Here is a 19656-nt window from a genome sequence, read left to right on the forward strand (position 1 = left end):
AGGACAGCCATGAAGGAGCTAGAAAAGATTTTGAAGTGTAAGGATGTGACTCTGGCCACCAAGACTAGATTAATTCATGCCATCATATTCCCTATTACTATGTATGGGTGTGAAAGCTGGACAGTGAAGAAAGCTGATAGGAAGAAAATAGATTCCTTTGAAATGTGGTGTTGGAGGAGAGTGTTACGGATTCCGTGGACTGCCAAAAAAACAAATCAGTGGGTTATAGATCAAATCAGGCCTGAACTGACCCTAGAAGCTAAAATGACTAAACTGAGGCTGTCGTATTTTGGTCACGTCATGAGACGACAAGAGTCACTGGAAAAGACCGTCATGATAGGAAAAGTTGAGGGCAGCAGGAAAAGAGGAAGACCCAACAAGAGATGGACTGACTCAATAAAGGAAGCCACAGCCTTCAATTTGCAAGATCTGAGCAAGGCTGTCAAGGATAGGACATTTTGGAGGACTTTCATTCATAGGGTCGCCATGAGTCGGAAGCGACTTGACGGCACTTAACACACACACATAAATATGAGTAAGTGGGAGAATTTATGGTCTAAAGAAATTAAGATCATGGAATGCCAAACACTGAGGCAGAACTGGTATAACATATTGTCGAAGGCTTTCACGGTCGGAGTTCATTGGTTCTTGTAGGTTATCCGGGCTGTGTTACCATGGTCTTGGTATTTTCTTTCCTGACGTTTCGCCAGCAGGTGTGGCAGGCATCTTCAGAGATGCCTCTGAAGATGCCTGCCACAGCTGCTGGCGAAACATCAGGAAAGAAAATACCAAGACCACGGTCATGCAGCCCGGATAACCTACAAGAACCAACTGGTATAAAATGTTTTTAGATGGTACATTACTTCTAAAGATGCAGCAAAGGCTAACAAAAATTTTAATGGGGAATGTGGTAAATGCCAAAGTACAAGTGAAACATTTTATTATACGTGGTGGAGTTGTAAGAAGACAAGAAAATATTAGATGACGATATATGATGAAATGCAAGCAATTTTGAAAGTTAAGTTTCTGTTGGATCCAAAAATATGTTATTAAATATATTGACAACCAATATGCCAAAAGTATATAATGAATTATGGAAGGCAAGAGCAGTATATACAGGAAAATGGAAAGCAGAGGAATATACAGATTCGAATGACTGGATAAACAAATTAAATGAAGAACTATGGCAAAGTTAATATCATTAATACATAATAGTTCAATTTCTGAATTTAAAAATGGAATATGTTTTAATTATATAGCTAAGAAATAGTAGATAAAATCTAAGTAACAGATATTTAAGAACAGTAAATGTGTATTATAAAATATGAAAATATAGTGATGAGATAGAGAAGTCAAATAAGTTAATAATAGAAGGATAATTTCAAGTAAGCTCCGATATAATGTAGTTGATTTATTGAATTTGTTTTTATGTTTATTTTTAAATGTTAGTATGTGTAGTGTTGAAAAAATAAAATATATATTTTAAAACAACAATTAGCTTCCCACAATATTCTCATACAAAATTATTTTAAATGGATGGAGCCATGACTAAACTGAGAGTCAGGGACATGTAAGAGTGTATTTGGCACATGTTTCCACACACCAGTTTTGGAAAGGTACATTTCCCTGTATCTTAAATCTTTTAGAAAATATCTCTTAAAATGTTGAAAAATCAAGGCAAGTTTTGCACTAATCAGTACAAGCAGGATTTTACCCACAATATTTTTTATTTCATAAATGTCTTTTATGCCTAATCCTTGCTAATCTTGCTGTATTTGTCGCTCTCTTTAGGTAATAGCTACTACATCATGCATTGGAATGTGGATTCCTCGCTCAACAATGTTTACAGATTTCACTGCTGCAGTGTATGTGTTCCTTCAGTTCACATTGGCACTTTAACCACCACTAGCATTAAGCAAACATATAGTTATTTGGTATATGTGTAAGAACTGCTTTTTGCTCCATAGAAATAAAATCCCTTATTTTGTTATGTGAGGAGAATAAAGTTAACTCCGTTTCTGATATTAGTGTGTAGAGACAGCTAGCTAGATAAAAGAACTGAACGGGATTTTTAAAATTATTATTATTGTTTAGTTTGTACATGAAAGGCTTGTAAAGTCTTTGATTGACAGTTAAGTTGAAGCAATAGTGTCTCAATTATTTCTCAAAAATATCATACAAAACACATTTCTGTCCTGTGATATTTCACTGAATTTTTAACACTACATTGGAGCAATCTGATTTTTTTTAAATGGTGGAAAGTAATAAAATCAAGTAGGACAGCTTTATAGAGGAGCCTGTTAATGGTTCCATTTATAAGAAAAAAAAATAAAAAACCCTTTGGCCTCTGAGAGGTAATGAAACATTAAGTCGAAGGAAGAATAGGAAGCCAGACTATCAAGGCTCATGACTACCCATCTCATCCAAAGGCAAGGAATAATTCTCGCACTAAGTAGGAACATGGCAATTCATGTCATATGTTATTGAGACACAATGACTTTTCCGTCTTCTGCCCTAGATCTTCTTGACCAGGGACTGTGCCAGCTGTTGCATCGTGAGTAGTGACTCATGGTGTATTGCTACATATTAGTGGCATGAGCTCTCAGGGCAGCTTCAGATTGTATGTTACATTTTTCCTATACAGAAACCAGTGATTATATCCTCATGTCTGAAAGGTGTCATAAATATAAGTATACCGACCCAACAGCTGACAAAGACTTGTTACCATAGGGGTGTTGTTTTTTTCTTTCCCTAGGTTCTTTGCCATTGTTATCCACAAGTTCCTCCTCATGATGATTAAGGAGTGTGGTGGTCAAAAACTATTCCTTCGGAGCTTTGAAAATGACAAATTCAAGATAAGCACGGGGCCTTGCTGTTGCTATTGCCTTTGCCTACCTTATATACTCATCAATAGGTGAATTTCTCTTTAAAACCTGCTTTTTGAGAATGTCAGAAATCAGCTGTTTTCGTAATAACATGTAGTCACAAGCCATCCTTTCTGCTAAAAAAAAAAAAAACCTGCTATATTTTTTAATGTGACAGTGGAGTAGAGATCATACTGTAGTGTCTATTAACTTCCTGAACCATTCATTGCCATGTCTTGAAACCTGACCTAAAAAGCAATATACACTGTAGAGACAACCTCATTTCCTAAGGGCTGATATATGCATTATAGTCTACACAGGTTGCATCTAGCTTTCCCATTCTTTCTTTCAGTCTGATATAAGTTGTAGGTTCCCCTCAACTCCTAAATGCACGTTGCCTGATTCAAATTGGGACCACAGCATGTGGGCAGAAGGGGCTTCAGCCTTCCTCCACATGCCATTTTTCTGACATGAACTAGCTCCAGGGAGCACTGATTTCCCCACTGGAGAAACTCACTTGTGATGTGAGTCAGACACCACATGCCCAGAAATTGAGGGGAACTCACAACTTGTGTGCAACTGAAAGACAGAGTGGGGGACTCAGACACAACTTGTGTAACCATAATGTATGCGGCGACTTAGTATAAATAATTCCCATTGTATTTTAACCATCTACGAAGGGTCTCTCAAAGGTGCCTTACATATATCAAGTATGAACAGGGAAAGATCTGGAGAAGAAAGCATGGATTGGATCATTGGAATCCATGACCTGGCATTGTGCTACGCCTGGTGATAATGGCAGCTATTCCTAAGCACATATCTGTAGATCAGATCTTAGGATCCAGGTATTTGTTGAAAGCAATCGAAATATCTGAATTGCCCTGAATAGTGAACAATAAGGCTGATCCGAGAAGACATGACATGAAAGCAGATATTTGTCAACAACTGATATTTTCTGAAACAGTTTTCTTGAGAAATCAAGGACAGCTGATCTGCCTGCTCATTTGCACACTTGTTTGTACTGTTTATAGTTTTGTAATTATTTGCAGGCATAAAATTGCCACTATAATTATATCATTATTATGCAATTATGGCTGTATTAATTGAGCAATTATATTAAGCCAAAGTTCATTTATATAGCACATGAAATAGCAGCTTGCCATCATTAATGAGAATGCCTGAGGGGCAAAGTGAATAAGGTTGAAAATCTAAATAAAGAGAGGGAGAAAGATGTAATTGTAGATGGATATTGAGTAGGGTTGCCATGTGCTGAAGAATAAGGACATGTTTTTCTGAACCTTTCTGGGCTTGTTGTAAGGGAAAAAGGAGGACAGCTGAGCATATGCTCATGCTCACAGAGCATATGGACCACTAGGATTGCTGCCACATCAAAAACAGTACTAACCCATCCAAAGATAAGCACCAAAATGGGGTTATTCTACAAGATCGCCTGGAAGATGCATTCTCTGACTCCTAGAAGTGTGAGTACCAGGTGAAGTTTCACAATCTGTACCTGCTCAGAGGCATTATAACATTATTTCTCATGCTCCAAGGTTGAGCCCAGACATTCAAAATATGTTGTAAGGTTGAGCCCCTCTTAAATGAAAATAGCACCGAGAGAACAGTACCATGCTTGTAGTCATGTCTTCCCTATGAAGGGCAAACCAGGAATGGGCCCTGAACATGAAAACTGATGCTAAACATGCTGACTGTGTAGTCTGTTCCACCCATATGCATTTTAGCAACTGGATTAATGCTAAAACCTCATGTGATCATTTTAATGTCAGACTAATGGTTCGTGGTACATCTCTAAATTTTAAAAAGCTGCAGATCCTAGAAATGGGTGGTCATAGCCACAGGATCCGCTTGTTCAACACCAATTAAATCTAACAAAGAATATATCTATGGGTGGGAGGGGAGAGATATGTCCAGTAATTCCAAGACAGAGGAAAGGTATATGTTATTCCCCACAATAACTTAAAAGTCTGGTGTTAATTATAATGTACAGTAGCTGTTCAGACCTGTGGTCCCATGTCTCATACTTTCATACATTTGTACTGGTAACAGATAGCACTTCTACACAGAATGGGATTGTGGATGATTGTGGATTATTCTCTTATGTGGTATTGTATATGGGTTCATTTTGGCCATCACGTGAGCGCAATCCTGGATTGCTTGGATATGGCAATGTTCAATACAAGAGCAGATGGCGCAACCAGGAAAGATTTGCCGTGCATCAGATGTTCTTTACTTATTTGGAGCACTTTTACAGCGCATTCCTGAGATGTGCTGGCATCCCGACCGAAAGCCCTTAGGAGGCTGGCAACAGCGCATGCCAGCTCAAGGGCCCACACTGCCAGCGCCCGGAAGGCACAAAGCCAGCATTGGTGGCCCCAGCACCAGCGAGCAGGCCCAGACCCTGCCGGAGACTCCCGCTGGCATCTGGATGCCGGCACAGGCCGCAGCGGCACTCCGGGAGGAGTTCCAGCATCCTGGGAGGTGTTCCCAGGGCGTAACGGCGCCTTGGGAGGTATTCCAGGGCGTTCCGGCACTGGGCGGGGGACAGGGCCGACATTAGGTGGCCTCCTGAGCAGTTTCGGCTCGGGAACGCCCCCCCTTTTTTTACGGGTTGCACAGAGTTTTGGCGCCGGGTGGTTTCGGCCAGGCCGAAAACCTCCTTAGGAGGCAATGCTGCTGGGTTGCCTCCTAAGCCCGGTGCTCGCATTCCTGAGAGGAATGCGCTGTTTATCTTTCTCCCACAAGGGACTCAAGGAGGATTGCAGTGATATTAAAAGAGCTCCACACATTTTATAGTAATGCAATGTCAGCTCTGGGCTCACCAGATAAATCCCACAAAACCTCCTTCAGCTGGCTCAGTAAATCAGAGATCAGGGGAATGGGATAGGCGTTGGTCTGGGTGACCGCATTGAGTCTGTGAAAGTCTATGCACAGGCGCAAATCACCCGTTTTCTTTTGTACGAAAAAGGCAGGGGCGCAATTAGGCGCAGTGGAGGGTCGGATGAATCCTCGAGCCAGGTTCGTGTCTAAGACGTCCCTGAGCACAGCTTTTCTTTGGGGCTCATTGGATAAATTTTACTCTTGGGCAATTTGCCTTCCCCCTCCACCTCAATGGCGCAGTCTGTTCTGCGGTGGGGAGGCAGCACATCACACTCCTTTACATCAAAGACATCAGCAAAGTCCACATAGTCATGAGGCAGTTGGGGGGCGTTGGTGGCGCTGTTAGGTTGCGCTGCCATGGCAGATACTTTCACTGCTACCTCTTTATGATGCTGGTCGCATTGTGGCTGGGTGAACTCAATGGTTTTGGCTGCCCAGTTAATGGTGGGGCTGTGCCCATGCAGCCAATTCACTCCCAATACCACCGCATATCTTATGCCCGGTGCTATTGTGAAGCGCAACTGTTCCCAGTGATGGCCCACGCCCATGGCTACTCTGCCGGTGCGAAGGTCCACTGCCCCCCCTGGAAGTCACTACCATCCATTTGGGCAAACTGGACGGGTTGGGGTAGATGCACCGACTTCACTTTCAAGGCCTTAAACGTGTCTTCATTGATCAAAGTACGGACACAACCGGAATCGACTAAGGCCTTAACAGATATCTGGGGGCCCCCCTTGTAATGTTGTAAAATAATGTCTAGGAAAACAGTGTCCCCCACCTTGCTCACCATTAGTGGAGTTTCAGGTTGCACAGGAGCAAGGGTCTGCGGTGGCGCTCCAGTTACTGCAGACCCGGTCTGTTTTTTGCCTGGTCAAGAGTTGCGACCAGATTCAGTGCCGCGGCTCCCCAGTTTCCCTCTTCCTCCGATGAGGCCGTACTGTCCTAACTTAGGACGGCGGTATTTGTAATCCGGGACCCGGAGGGGTCAGGTAGTGGGACGGTGAGAGCTGTTGGAGGGACTTCTGTGTCGAGATTGAGAGTGGGGGGACCCTTCTGTCCGGCTGCTGTAGCGCGTCCGGTGGCTGCGCTCTTCTGACGGCTGTCTCTACCCGCCCGAGTCGCACTCCCAGGGCGGGGGCTGGGGACTGGTCCTTCCAGTCGTAACGGGCAGGCTGCGGCGAAGTGGCCCACAGTCCCACAAACGAGACAGGCTCCACTCTGGAACCGTTTGGCTCGATCAGTGTCAGGAGCCGGTCTCCGTGGAGGTGGAACGGGTGCTTTTGGGGACGGTTTTGGGGTTGCTCGGGGTTGCCGCGGTCCTGTCTCCCTCGCCCTGCGTCTAGAGAGGGAGAGGAGTTGCCGACGACTTTCCACTTCTTCCGCCAGTAGTATCCATTCCTCGAGGTTAGGCGGGTCTCTTTGCATAAAACCCCAATACAGGATTTCAGGATTCAGCCCCTCCCGAAAATACTGTACCCGTGTGGCTTCGCTCCAGTCCACAATCTTACTGGAGAGTCGTTGAAACTCACTGGCATATTCCCTGACAGACTTAGTGCCTTGGCGCAGTTGGAGGATAGTAGTCTTAGCATTCTCGCTCCGGAAGGGATCATCAAAGCATCTCTGTAACGCCCGCATAAAGTCATTCAAAGTTTGAACGGATCGAGCCCGAGTATCAAACTGTTGAATCATCCACTCAGCCGCCTCTCCTTCCAGCAGAAACGACACGTACCTGACCCGACTGTCTTCCGTGGGAAAGGTGGGTCCTTGCTCTCTCATAAAACTGTCTACTTGATGTAAAAAGTAAGGCAGCTCTTCTGCGGAGCCGTCAAGTCCCTTTCTGGGCTTATGGGCACGGTTGCGGAGCGGGTCTTACCGGTTGTGGTTGACCCGGCAGTGCGGGTCCCCCTTGGTGTCCCGGAGTGGGCTGTCCTGGGGCAGGCTGTCCCAGAGCGGGCTGTCCTGGGGCAGGCTGTCCCGGAGCGGGCTGTCTCGGAGCAGGTTGTTCCGGTGCTGGTGCACCCGGCTGGCCTGGAAGCAGCAGAGCCGGAGCGGGTTGTGCCCGTTGTAACTTGCCGAACTCCCGCCACATAACATCCATTTGGTCTCGCATCTGAGCCACTTGCTCCTCCAGATCTTGGTTTCGATACCGCAGGCATTGGATCTCGTCCGTGGTCCCCTGGTCTGCCCGGGCTGGCCCACTTGGAGGTTTGTATTCCAGTCCTCGAGGTCTTCCTCATCAGGGTACCCCCCACCCAACGTCTTGTGAAAAACTGCTATGACGGTCGAGGGCAGCCAGTCTCTGTAACCGAGCCGTCGCTCTTCTAGGGAGTTCGTACAACGGAGGGTAGGGGGAGAACGATCCAAGCATCCAATCCTCCCCCCCCATGTCCGGAACTATGGGACCCTTAGCACGTGCTCCGGACACAGCCGCCGCTTGCGTGGACGCAAGCACCTCCACCTGCGCCGCCACCAGCTCGGTGGCCCGAGCATCGGCCTCTGAAGCCAAAAGTTGTTCAGCCTCCCATTGTAGCAAGAGCAAAAGTTCCCCGTGGTTAGGGAGCAAGGGCACCGCCTGTTGCGCGAGCTCCCCAGGTACAGGGCAGCCGAAACAAGGCTCCAGAATTTGCAGGACCATGGCATCGGTGGCCATATCCGCCGGCACATTGAGCAGCTGCAAGACCGCTTTGGCAGCGGCATTCTCTGCCTCCCGGCGAAAACGGGGTCGATTAGGAGACGGCTCCTCCAACCTCTCCACCATGGGAGCAAGAGGTACGGGGTCTTGAACAAGTGGAACAGTTCCCCCCAGGAGGTTCTCGCTCCTGCCCAGCACGCAGTGTCTGGCAACCAGTTGGGTAAGCAGAATAGAGTCCTGCTGGGCTAGGCGCCCTTCCTCAAGGAGACCGGCAAGCCAACGGGTTTCTTCCTGGGCCCGGTGCGCGTCCTCCCTTGACTCCACGGGTGCTACTCTCTCAAGGCAGACCCACTGCGAGGCGACCAGCCCCGCCAGCCGATGGGACTCCTGATGAGCGCGGTGCGCTTCCTCCAGGAGCGACCGCTGAAGGTCCTCTCCCATGCCCCCTGCCAGGACGCGGGCAAAGATTACGGTGGAAAGGTGAAAAGAAGATTAGTATCCTAATGTCAGCTCTGGGCTCACCAGATAAATCCCACAAAACGACTTCTAGGCAGGCCTTCCATAGAAAGGTGATTTATTGGAAAATATACAGCGAGTTACAGAAACCGACTTGGAAATAGGCAAGGATACTAATGGGGGGAAAGCTAAGGGTACAGGAGATATAAAGGTGAAAACAAACTTTCTGGAGGACTACTGGTTGCTACGGCAACACATAGATAGCCCTTGTTCCCAGGAAATAGCGAGACATAATAAAACCAGAGTTGAACAACAGTTCGACCTTGAAGCACCACCTGATCAACAATAATATACAAATTGACAACATTAAAAAATTTATAATCTAATCATCAGTTTTAGCCATCAGCCAGGAAAGCCCTCTGGCTTTACAGAGTTTACAAAAGGTCAGCAAAGGGGCTACAATAGAAAATGTCCAAGAACAGGCCACAGCTGTTTTTTCTTGCCTAAAGGATGGAATGGCCAATAAATCTTGATCTAAAGAGGGCAATGGCTACACAGAAACATATCAGGAGACGTAGTCCTGCAAGTATGTGGATCCCAAGCCATAAAAGGATTTAAGGGTACATAATGATGTTTTGAATAGAAATGTACAGGCAGCCAGTATGACATTTACAAAATATATATAATGTGTGTGTAGCGGCTAGCCCCAGATAGCAGTCAGGCCACCAAATTTAGCACAAGCTAAAGTTTCCAGGTTGTCTTCAAGCATAGCTCCATATACAGTATGCCAGATTAGTATAATTACAAGACTATTATAGCATGAATCAGCATAGTCCAGTCAGCAGGGGCCAATTTCCAGTTGTAATTGAAAAACACACATCTTTTGCTACAGCTTGCTAATCCACAAAACTTCTCTCTTGTCAGGATTCACATGTTGCTCTATGCAACTGCCCAAAATCATAGAATGTCCATGAATATTGAGGATTTTGCACTTTGCAGGAAATCTTACAGCAGGTTTGGGGAGTTTCTGCTGCTCCATAAAATATATCCATGTTCTTTTCCTACTTCTTTGGCAAAAGCTCGATCAGAATCAGTATGCCATTTTTATACCCCTGGCTTGTTTCTAATGGCTTGTTTTTAACAGTGATAATTTCTGTTATTGTTTTACTTGTGAGCTACCTCAAGCAAGTCCCTGGAAAGGCAGCATATACATTCTCTAAATAAATAAACAACATGACATAAGAAGAGCCACGCTGGATCAGACAAAAGGCCCATCAAGATCAGCATTCTGTTCACACATTGGCCAACCAGCTGCCTCTAGGAAGCCCACAAAAAGGAAGACTGCAACAGCATCCTCCTGCCTGTGCTCCCCAGCAACTAATTTAAAGAGGCATACTACCTCTGGTACTGGAGGGAATAGATATCCATCATGATTAGTAGCGACTGATAGCCCAGCCATCCATGAATTTGTCTACTCTCCACTATACAACTATACATTGTATGAAGAAATACTTCCTTTTGTCTGTCTTGAATCTCCCACCCTTTAGCTTCAGTCGATGACCCTGGGTTCTAGTATTACAGGTTGTTACTATATGCGTTGCCTGACCCTCCAGCCCTGGTTATGGCATCCACACCAGAGACTCACTGAACTGTCAAAGCATCAATAGCCCGTCGCTCTGGGCTAGCTCTCTCCCCCGCTCCGTGCAAGCCAGGCTGTCCAGGACAAGAGACCGGATCATCCCCGTGCAGAACCAGCAAGAGGGAAGCCATGATTCCTGATTGTCTCCTGAGCCAAAGAGCAGCCATTACGCCGAAGCGAGAGCATCACGTTGCCCTTCTCTGCATTCCCCCCCTCCCGTATCCTGTGGGAAAACATCCTCAGCAATCTACATTAAAGGATTCCCCTGCCGCCTCTCTGAAGTGTAAAGATTTACAGCTTCCTGACATGAGAAGATCCGAGTTGAGCCATTCCCAGGATGTGTATAAATCACTGATGCCAGCTTAGATTGCAAATTGTCACTCTATCCTATCTCTGATCCTGAAGCCTTTGATCCCTTTTTGTTGTTGGAAGGAGCCATTTGGGGAATCTCACTCCTCCCCCACCCCCAGAGAAGGGTACATTTTGCCCTACCCAACAAAGTTCCAGTAGAGATCTTCCCCTTAACTCTGCCCTGTCTCTCTCTCGTGTGTTGAGTTCCATGGATCTCCATATTCCCCCCCCCTCCGGTGACTTGGCTGGTTTCAAGGCTCCGGTGTGCATTCCTCTTCCATCTCCCTTTGTATTTGTTTTGCATTGAAGCCACGGATTTTGGACATCTTCAACTCCTAGATTGGTAAGGTATTCCCAATTAACGACTTCCTCAATGTCTCTAGCCTATCTCCTTTTTATTCTTAGTATCTTGTATGTATGTATCTGCAACATTGAATGAATGAATACATAAACACCTTTTTAATCTGGGAATCTTTGGTCTGTCTTTATTTTGAGAGTCATTGAAAACAACCCTCGTAAACATTGGGATGATTTCGCTATATAAATAAATACATAGTTACCGATTGCTCAAGCTAATTTCCCCATTCAAAGAGCAATTCGGGTAACAAGGAGAAGGAGAAGAGTTTCTCCCTCTCCACTCCCTCCATGCCATGCATAATTTTATAAACCTCTATTGTTTCCCCTTACTCACCTTTTTTCTAGGCTAAACAGCCCTAAGTGTTTTAACCAGTCCTCATAGGGCAGCTGCTCTAGACCCCTGATAATTTTGGCTGCTCTTTTCTGCATTTTTTCAAGCTCTACAATATACTTTTTTGAAATGTGATGACCAGAACTGTACACAGTATTCCAAGTGTGGTCTAACGATAGATTTGTATAAGGGCACTATGATAGCGGCAGTTTTATTCTCTATTCTTTGTCTAATTATGGCCAGCATGGAATTTGCCTTTTTCACAGCAGCTGCACATTGGGTCGACATTTTCATCAAGCTATCCACTACCACCCCAAGGTCTCTTTCTTGGTCTGTTGCTGCCAGCTCAGATCCCATCAGTGTATATGTGAACCTGGGATTATTTGCCCCAATATGCATCACTTGCTCACATTGAATCTCATTTGCCATTTTAATGCCCATTCCCCCAGTTTGAAGAGATCCTTTTGGAGCTCTTCACAATCCTTTTTTTTTTTACTTAATCACCCTAAATAATTTAGTGTCATCTGGAACTTGGCCACCTCACTACTCACCCCTAACTTCAGGTCATTTATGAACAGCATAATTATGAACAAGAGGAAAGAAGGAAAGCTGAAGACGGGGAGGCAGATAAAGCCTGGCATTGAGGGAACCGCAGAAGAATGCAGAAAGCTGGGCGCTGTCATCCATACGTAGGTGGTGTCTTGCAGGAAGAGGGAGGAAATCTACAGAACTGCAGATATGGGGAAAGAAAGTCATTGGGAACATCAGTATCTTGATTAACAACGCCAAAGTGAAAACCACAGGACATCTTCTTTCAGTCATGGATGAGTAGATCCAGAGCATGTTTGACATTAATATTCTTGCTCATTACTGGACAGTGAAAGCATTCCTGCCAGCAATGGTGGAGATGAACCATGGCCATATTGTCACAATTGCTTCATTTTCTGGCTTTGTGGCTGTACTATTTGTGGTGACCTATGCCTCATCTAAACATGGTATTATTGGATTTCATCAGCCTCTGACAGAAGAAATTTTTTTGGGGGGGGAGATGAAATCAAGCCATTGTGTTTATGCCCAGTTTTTATTAACACTGGCTTTGTGAGGGACTCACTTTCTTACATAATTATGAACATGTATTTACTCCCCATTTTTTTTTTTTTTTGGCAGGAGAACACTGTTTTTACTGAAACTCGGGACATTCCAATTGGCTTTCCTTCGCCCTGTTCTAATGTTTCTATCAATAGTGCTTTGGACCAATGGAAACTACAGCCTTTCTGATGTAAGCAAGTATTTAAACTTATCAAAAGCATATTAAGCTTGTTAGTGAGTACCTGAATACTAAAAATTTCTGGAACTGACGGTTCATTCCTAACAGGAGTCACACCCTTCTAAGTCACTTTAAGTCAATGAGCTTAGAAAGGTGTAACTCTGTTTAGGACTGCACTGCAAGAAATACTGGTCAGAATAAAGGCCAAAATAATCATTTCCCTTGCATGGGATTGTGAAATGAAACCCAAAGGATGGCCCATTCAGAACTGCTGTTCTGCATGGTTAAAAGTCAGTTCACCTGCAGAAAATGGCCGCTTTAGCAATTAGACTCTATGGTGTTGAAGTCCCCCCCCTCCCCAACCCCCCCTCCTCAGGCTCCATACCAAAAACCTCCCACTAGTGGCGAAGAGGGACCTGGCAACCCTAACTGGTGGGTTGTTGAATAACAAATCTCTATGGGACAAACTAGACAAGATGCTTGAAGATCTGTGAATGGGTGACCAGTATATTTTATTGCTAAAGAGCAGCTATGGAAGGTGGGCACGTTCAGTGGGAAGGGGAGTGAACTTCCCCCCAGCACCTGTCTCAACTGTCCCTCTGCAGCCGCTGTGTGCCCCACTGAGGGGACACATGTAGTCAACCTGTATGTTTCCCCAATAGGACAAATAGCACATTGAAGGTGAGGTTGGAAAATGGTGTGCTGGAGGGTGGGGGGTGGGGGGTAATGGGACATGCCATGGTCCCAATCCAAATCAGAGGTGCTATTTAGCAATACAAATGTATGGAAGATCTGTTCATGAACCTTGAAGTGTTTTGTCTGGTTCCCCACCCAGTTACTGACCTTTGTCCAGCCTTCATCTTTGGGAGAAGGCTGTTTAGTGGAAGAGAACAACATTTTTGCCATAGGCAACTTGTCTGGCCAGACCGGCTTTTGACCCAGGTATGGGATTGGCATGTTTCCTGTGGCTTTGGTCTGCGTGGGATATTCCCAGTGTTATTAATTTCTGTTTAGAAGGGAACATATTTAATTCTCACTTGAATCATCCCTGCCTCAGAACAAGAACTGTCATGCCATAGAATACAACCTGTACAGCTGTTTAACTTACCTTTCAGCTATCTCCTAACGGAGCTGCCATATGGATTAACTGCTTTGTAGGTGTTCTTACAATCATTGCCCTGTGGCCAGTTGGAATTATGTTTCAACGAGTTAGAGTTCTTCTCAACTGCAAGAAGATTATTCCTAAATTTGCACTTTATCAGGTGAGAAAATTTATAAGGCTTCATTACAAGCCTTAATTTGAAGTGCGCCTCTCATGGAGAACAACTTAGTATGGCAAAGTGAAAAGAGAGATCAATTATCAAAACCCACTTTCTGAATCTCAAATTGCTTAATCCTATGCTTTTAAAAATTGAAATGTTACCTTTGTGGAACATTTTCATTCTGTGTAGCTTCCTTCTAAGTTTTTTTGGGGGGAACAATGGAGAACTGAGAAATATTTACAATACATAACCTTCATGAGACTGTGAATGGTAAAAGCATGTAACATGCTGGGTTCCTTTTCCTCGGTATGGAGAAAGCTTTTGGGGTAAAAATATACCCTGCAATACAATGGTAGAACTCAATTTGTGAACATCAGTAACAGTTAATGTAGGATTGTTTAAATTGGTGCAGTATAATGAAATTTCTTTTTTTTTCTTATCCCAGGCTGCTTTACCATATGTATATAGTATTTTTAAAACTCTTGGCCCCAATCCTGGAAAACTTTGTCCCATTGAATTCAGTTGGGCAAGTTAGTCCTGAATAACTTAAGCCCTGTAATAGAAATGCAGCTCAATCACAACCAACTTGGGGTGGGAAGGGTGCATCTTTTGTTTTGTTAACCTATATTTGCCCATTATAAGATGTAATGCTACAGCTGTGATTGGTCTGCTTTTAAAACTGCACTAAGAAAAGTTTGTGAATAGTGAATTGACATGAACATAGTATGTTTGTACTCATGTTAATGTTCTCGATAGAGAAATCTCACTACCAATTGAAAGATTCGTATTCTTTGGCTACTAGCCCCCATATGATAAAACAGTCATTTCCCTGACTTTTCCCCTTGTAAGAATAACATTGTCTTTTCCATGGCTGTTCTGTTCTTCAACTCTATGAAGAAATGTTGATACTTTCATGAAGGGCTAAAAGATGAGAAGGCCTTGGTCAGTTATGCATGGCTGGTTTGGCTTGCAATTCTCCCAAAAATGTCCCGATTCTCTGCGGAGATTATGCATGACGTTCCCCTCCCTCGAGGCTCAGCTTGCTTCCTTTCTGCGATTTCCAATCCCTGTTTTATCCTGAAAATAAGTTTACTTCCAAGCTTATCTCGGATGTGAGTAGGTCCATAGATCAGCTGCTGGTCGATCTTCCCATGTCACGACATGCCCTCATTCTCCTACCCCTCCTCCAACTCCTCCTTCAGCCAGCCTTCAGCTATGCCCTCCACAATGCCCCAGGAAGCCATATCAGAGACAGAGATGGAGGCAGCCATGGTCGGTTCCTTCTCTGTGCCCCTTGCTGCATTTGTAAAAAAAAATTCTGCTGTTCCGATGGAATACTGATATATCATCATATCATCCAAAATACTATTAAAAATTGCAGAGAGAGCCAGAGAAGGCTAGGATCATACGTTTGCTCTCTCCCCCAACATTTGGGTAATGACTTACCCATGTGGGGGGGCAAGCGAGTGCATGATCCTACGCTCTGCCGGCTCTCTCTGCGATTTGTAATAGTATTTTGGATGATGTGATGATCGGTATTCCATCAGAATGGTAGGGGGGGAAAACGTGGCGAGGGGGCACAGAGAAGGAGGCTTCTATTTTAGTGATTTTCAGCAGCGATTGTCCAGCTGCGGAGATTTCATCCCTTTTCCTTTTGTGCGATTCATAGGGACGAATGGCAAACTTGCCCGTCTATTCAAGTCATTGTGTGTTCAACTGCAGAGATCCCCCCGCTTTCCTTTTATGTGATTTACAGGGATTCTAGTCAGTTTCAGCAGTGTGTGTACAAAGGAGAATCTCCCCCATTTTACTCTTGTGGATGCAACTCTGTACTCCATTTTGGGTTGTGAAATGGCCATTCATGGGGGGGGGGGGAAGGGAGAGGGCAGGGTGACGTTTTTGTCAGTCAGAACTACTGCCAATGACAATGCAGCGTTTAAAGGGGTGGGGACTCAGACACTTCCTTATTTCTCCTTGTAATTATGCTGTGCTCAAGAGACTGTCCAGGACTTTCTTAATTACAAGCAGTACCATGCATAAAGTTTTCCAGTTCGGGATATAAAAGTGTAAGACAAGACAGGGAAGAACCAGGGACATACTAGCCATGCATAAATGACCCTTCTCTATTTTAGCTTAGCTGGAAAATGTACTTTTTCATACAAGTATGATGACTTTGAACCAACGAGCATGCTATTCATTCATTCATTTATCTGTCTGTACTTTTTATGCAGTTTATCCTCATTCTGACCCAGCTGCAGGCATCCATCATCAACATACTGGCTATGCAAGGGGTAATTGCTTGTGCACCCCCACTGGCATCTTCTGCACGAGGAGCATGTAAGTTGCTCAGAGTTCAGTTGTTTTGACAGACTGAAGTGATTTCAACTCTAGATTCAGTTATAATGATCAGCTTTTTCCATGCTGTGGGACAAAGTCATTCCTGGACTCATTTCCCAGGGAATCAGTGCCATTGGCCATTTATACTTGGTTATTAGTCGTGCGATCCAAGTGGAAGTGCCCCGCACCTTTTAAAAATTTATTCACTAATTTTCCGTCCTTCAGGGATCACCCCGTGGTTGCCCCGGGATTTCAGAAACCTCTTTTATCGCAAATTTAAATTTTGCCTCGACCCCAAAGCAAAGCTAATTGAGGCAGTTTTCGTGAATAGTCTCAACGTTGGGTTTTTTCTTCCCCTGCCCGTTGTTGCCTGCCCCACCCTCACGCAAGCCGTCCCAGAGATGCCATTTTAGGAAGTAGTTTAAAGATCTTGGAAGCCACCCTCCATGCATTCCCCACCCTCCATGCATTCTCTCTGGTCAATTTTAGCACTAAACACTAACATATTATTACATTAATTGTATATTGTTAAAGCAGCAATGTAAACAAAAACAAAAACTAATAACCCAGTGGCTCACTGCCAGAGACTTTCACTCCATGGCCACCACCGCTGCCTGTCCCCCCCCCCCACCTCATGAGCATTATCTCTTCATTGGGCTGATGCAATATGGCCTCTGTGCCTTTGGTGACCCATTCTGCAGGGAGAACCTGACCATAGTCAGCCATTGCCACAGAGGGATAGATGGGGGGCTTTCTTTGACACCATGCATTATAGGTAGACAAGCAGGAAAAGACAAGATCTTGAGGCTCCAGGAGCTAACAAGGGGTGCTTGGCGACCACCACCACAGCTCATGATCTGCCGGCAGTCGGCACCCCTTAGCAGACAATACAGGAGAGGGACTTTAAATGGTCCGCATTTTCAGAGTTTCTTCATAGCTCCTGCTACTCATGGGATTTCTTCAGGGCAATGAGCCCCTATGCATAGGGCTTTAAGATTGGAATAAGAAAACCGAGCATATGCAGAATGGCAAATCCTTCAAAGCATAAATGACCACTGAATCCTGTGTAGTTTACTTACACATAAACATGTTGAGAATCATGTTTTCAGCGTGCTTTTACATGTGAGACATAACACAGTTTTTGTTTCAGTTTTTTTTGTAATGCACATGATGTAAAAATTACATTGGCCAGAATGCTCATTTGAATGGCCCACATGTCTCTTCCACCTCTTTGCCCTATTAGCAATGAGCAGATGTTCACAGAAATCGCTCAGGAGAGCTGTGTGTTGATGAAAATGCTCTCGGATTGCAATCTTTCACACACTGATTTGGAAGCAATTCCCATGAAGCCCCAGGCCCCTAGTGCATCATCGACACCGGCATGGTGCCAGTGCCGCTACTTGGTATCTTATGCTCAACCAGCAAAGAGGAAATGTGTGCAAAAGTGACCCAACTCTACCAATGAAATTCTAAGCAGAGTTATACTTCTAAGCCCATTGACTTCAGTGGGCTTAGAAGGATGTAACTCTGTTTAGATTGCACTGTCCAATGTAGTGAGAGCACAGCAATTGCACTGAATTCTATAGCAATCCTGTAACAACCCACCAATCTCGGTGCATATTGCCAACAAAGCAGCCAACGAGTGCATGCCATTGCCAGCACCTTTTACCTGACGTTAGTCACTGCCACCCACATGTAGAACACTACAAGGGAGGGGACACAAGAAAAACACCCCCTCCCCTACTATAGGGTAGAATGTGGCACCAACAACACCCTGGAATGAACAACACATGCCAGAGAAATCTGTAGTTCTGAGTCCCCTGCTGCAACTACATTTCCTTTTGGAAGTGGACACACAGAGAAGCAGTCACAGCCAAGGGCCTCTGTAGTTTACTTGCCAGGCCTAAGGAAATACCCACGACCTTTCCCACACAAGAGTCCAGGTCATAGGAGGGTAGGTGGGGACTAACAGGCACCAGCATTTTTCTAGGAAAGAGAGATGCTGACACTGAGGGAACACGCCACTGAACACGCATAAAACTCATCCTTGTCCTTGAACTTGTTCTCTTTTTCTATTTGCCAGATATGAACCAACAACTGCTCATTATGGAAATGTTTCTCATAACTTTGATCTCACGGGTTGTCTACAGGAAAAGATACGATGACTTAGAGCTTCCAGGGTGCTCTGGCCAGGAAACCAAGCACAATGACCAGGACAGCAAGACTGGGTTAGGAGCTGATATTATTGGAAAGGAAATGCCAGCCATTTAGTTGTTGGTCCTGGGACGAGTGCCTCTAAATGCAGTTTAGTGTGCTAAGATTCTGACCAGTGCATTTGCTGTACGTGCATAAGTGTGCCTCTGAGCCTTTTTTACATGGTAATGCAAAGGACAGTCAAGATAGAAAGTTGGATAAATTCATATGAATTGGGCAATCAGGTATAAAAAGTGGATGCTGGGGCTAAATTGATACAATGCACATCAGCTAAAGAAACCATGACAGTGAAGTATTCGGCTTTGACAAGGCCTCTGCTGTGTAAGAAATCTTTCTCCCACCCCCACCCCCGCAAGCACAGTGGTTAATGAAACTTTATTTGGACTGCTCTCCCATTTGCAGTGCTTTGCAGAGGTCTAAGGGGTGTTCCTGATATCATCCTGCTTCAATACAAACTTTCCTTTAATGACAGCATACTGTTATGTTCACCTGGATTCCTGTATGGGTTTGAGGTAGACTCAGCTTTTCCCTGATACTGAGTAAACCTTCCTTATTTCTCCTTTCATACAGTACAACCTTGGAAATCCATCCCTTTCAAAATATCTTTCACTGAATCATGGATGGATCACAATAGCAATTTCCAATGCTGGTGGTAAGCACTTAAATCCTATAAACACATGCAATCAGTCATTTTGCACATTCCATAGAAGCTGCAAGATAAGGTGTTTGTTGGATTTAAACATTTCAAATGAAAGGGGGAAATGAACATTCTCCTGATTTAGGAGCAGAATATACTTCTCTGTCCTTCACTGGGTCCTAGAGGTGTGGGAAGAGGAAATGTGCATCAGATTCCAGACTTTACAGATGGCTTTTCAAATGAAGACAGGGATCTGGCACTTAAATGGCCACATCCCCATATGGTCCTACCTCATCACAGGCCCTTTTTGTGTCCATCCTTAGGAGAGGCGGATGGCCATAAGACATCGGCCCTTCTTGGTCATTGCCCCCCAGCTTTGGAGTGTCCTTTCCTTTTCCCTGTGTCTGATGC

At 44.7% G+C, this 19656-nt stretch overlaps 1 protein-coding gene across 1 annotated transcript in view; it reads left to right on the forward strand.

The window, feature by feature from the left end:
* Window positions 1–18665, forward strand: part of LOC130488373 (organic solute transporter subunit alpha-like) — a 40622-nt gene extending 21957 nt beyond the window's left edge. Inside the window, exons 3-8 of the mRNA XM_056862034.1 lie at window positions 1792–1865; window positions 2756–2914; window positions 12696–12807; window positions 13911–14057; window positions 16289–16394; window positions 18478–18665. Of these exons, the coding sequence (XP_056718012.1) occupies window positions 1792–1865; window positions 2756–2914; window positions 12696–12807; window positions 13911–14057; window positions 16289–16394; window positions 18478–18665 (786 nt within the window). The remainder of the gene's footprint in view (window positions 1–1791; window positions 1866–2755; window positions 2915–12695; window positions 12808–13910; window positions 14058–16288; window positions 16395–18477) is intronic.
* Window positions 18666–19656: the final 991 nt, after the last annotated feature.

Source organism: Euleptes europaea, chromosome 16 (assembly GCF_029931775.1).
Source record: "Euleptes europaea isolate rEulEur1 chromosome 16, rEulEur1.hap1, whole genome shotgun sequence".
In the NCBI taxonomy this organism is placed as follows: domain Eukaryota; kingdom Metazoa; phylum Chordata; class Lepidosauria; order Squamata; family Sphaerodactylidae; genus Euleptes; species Euleptes europaea.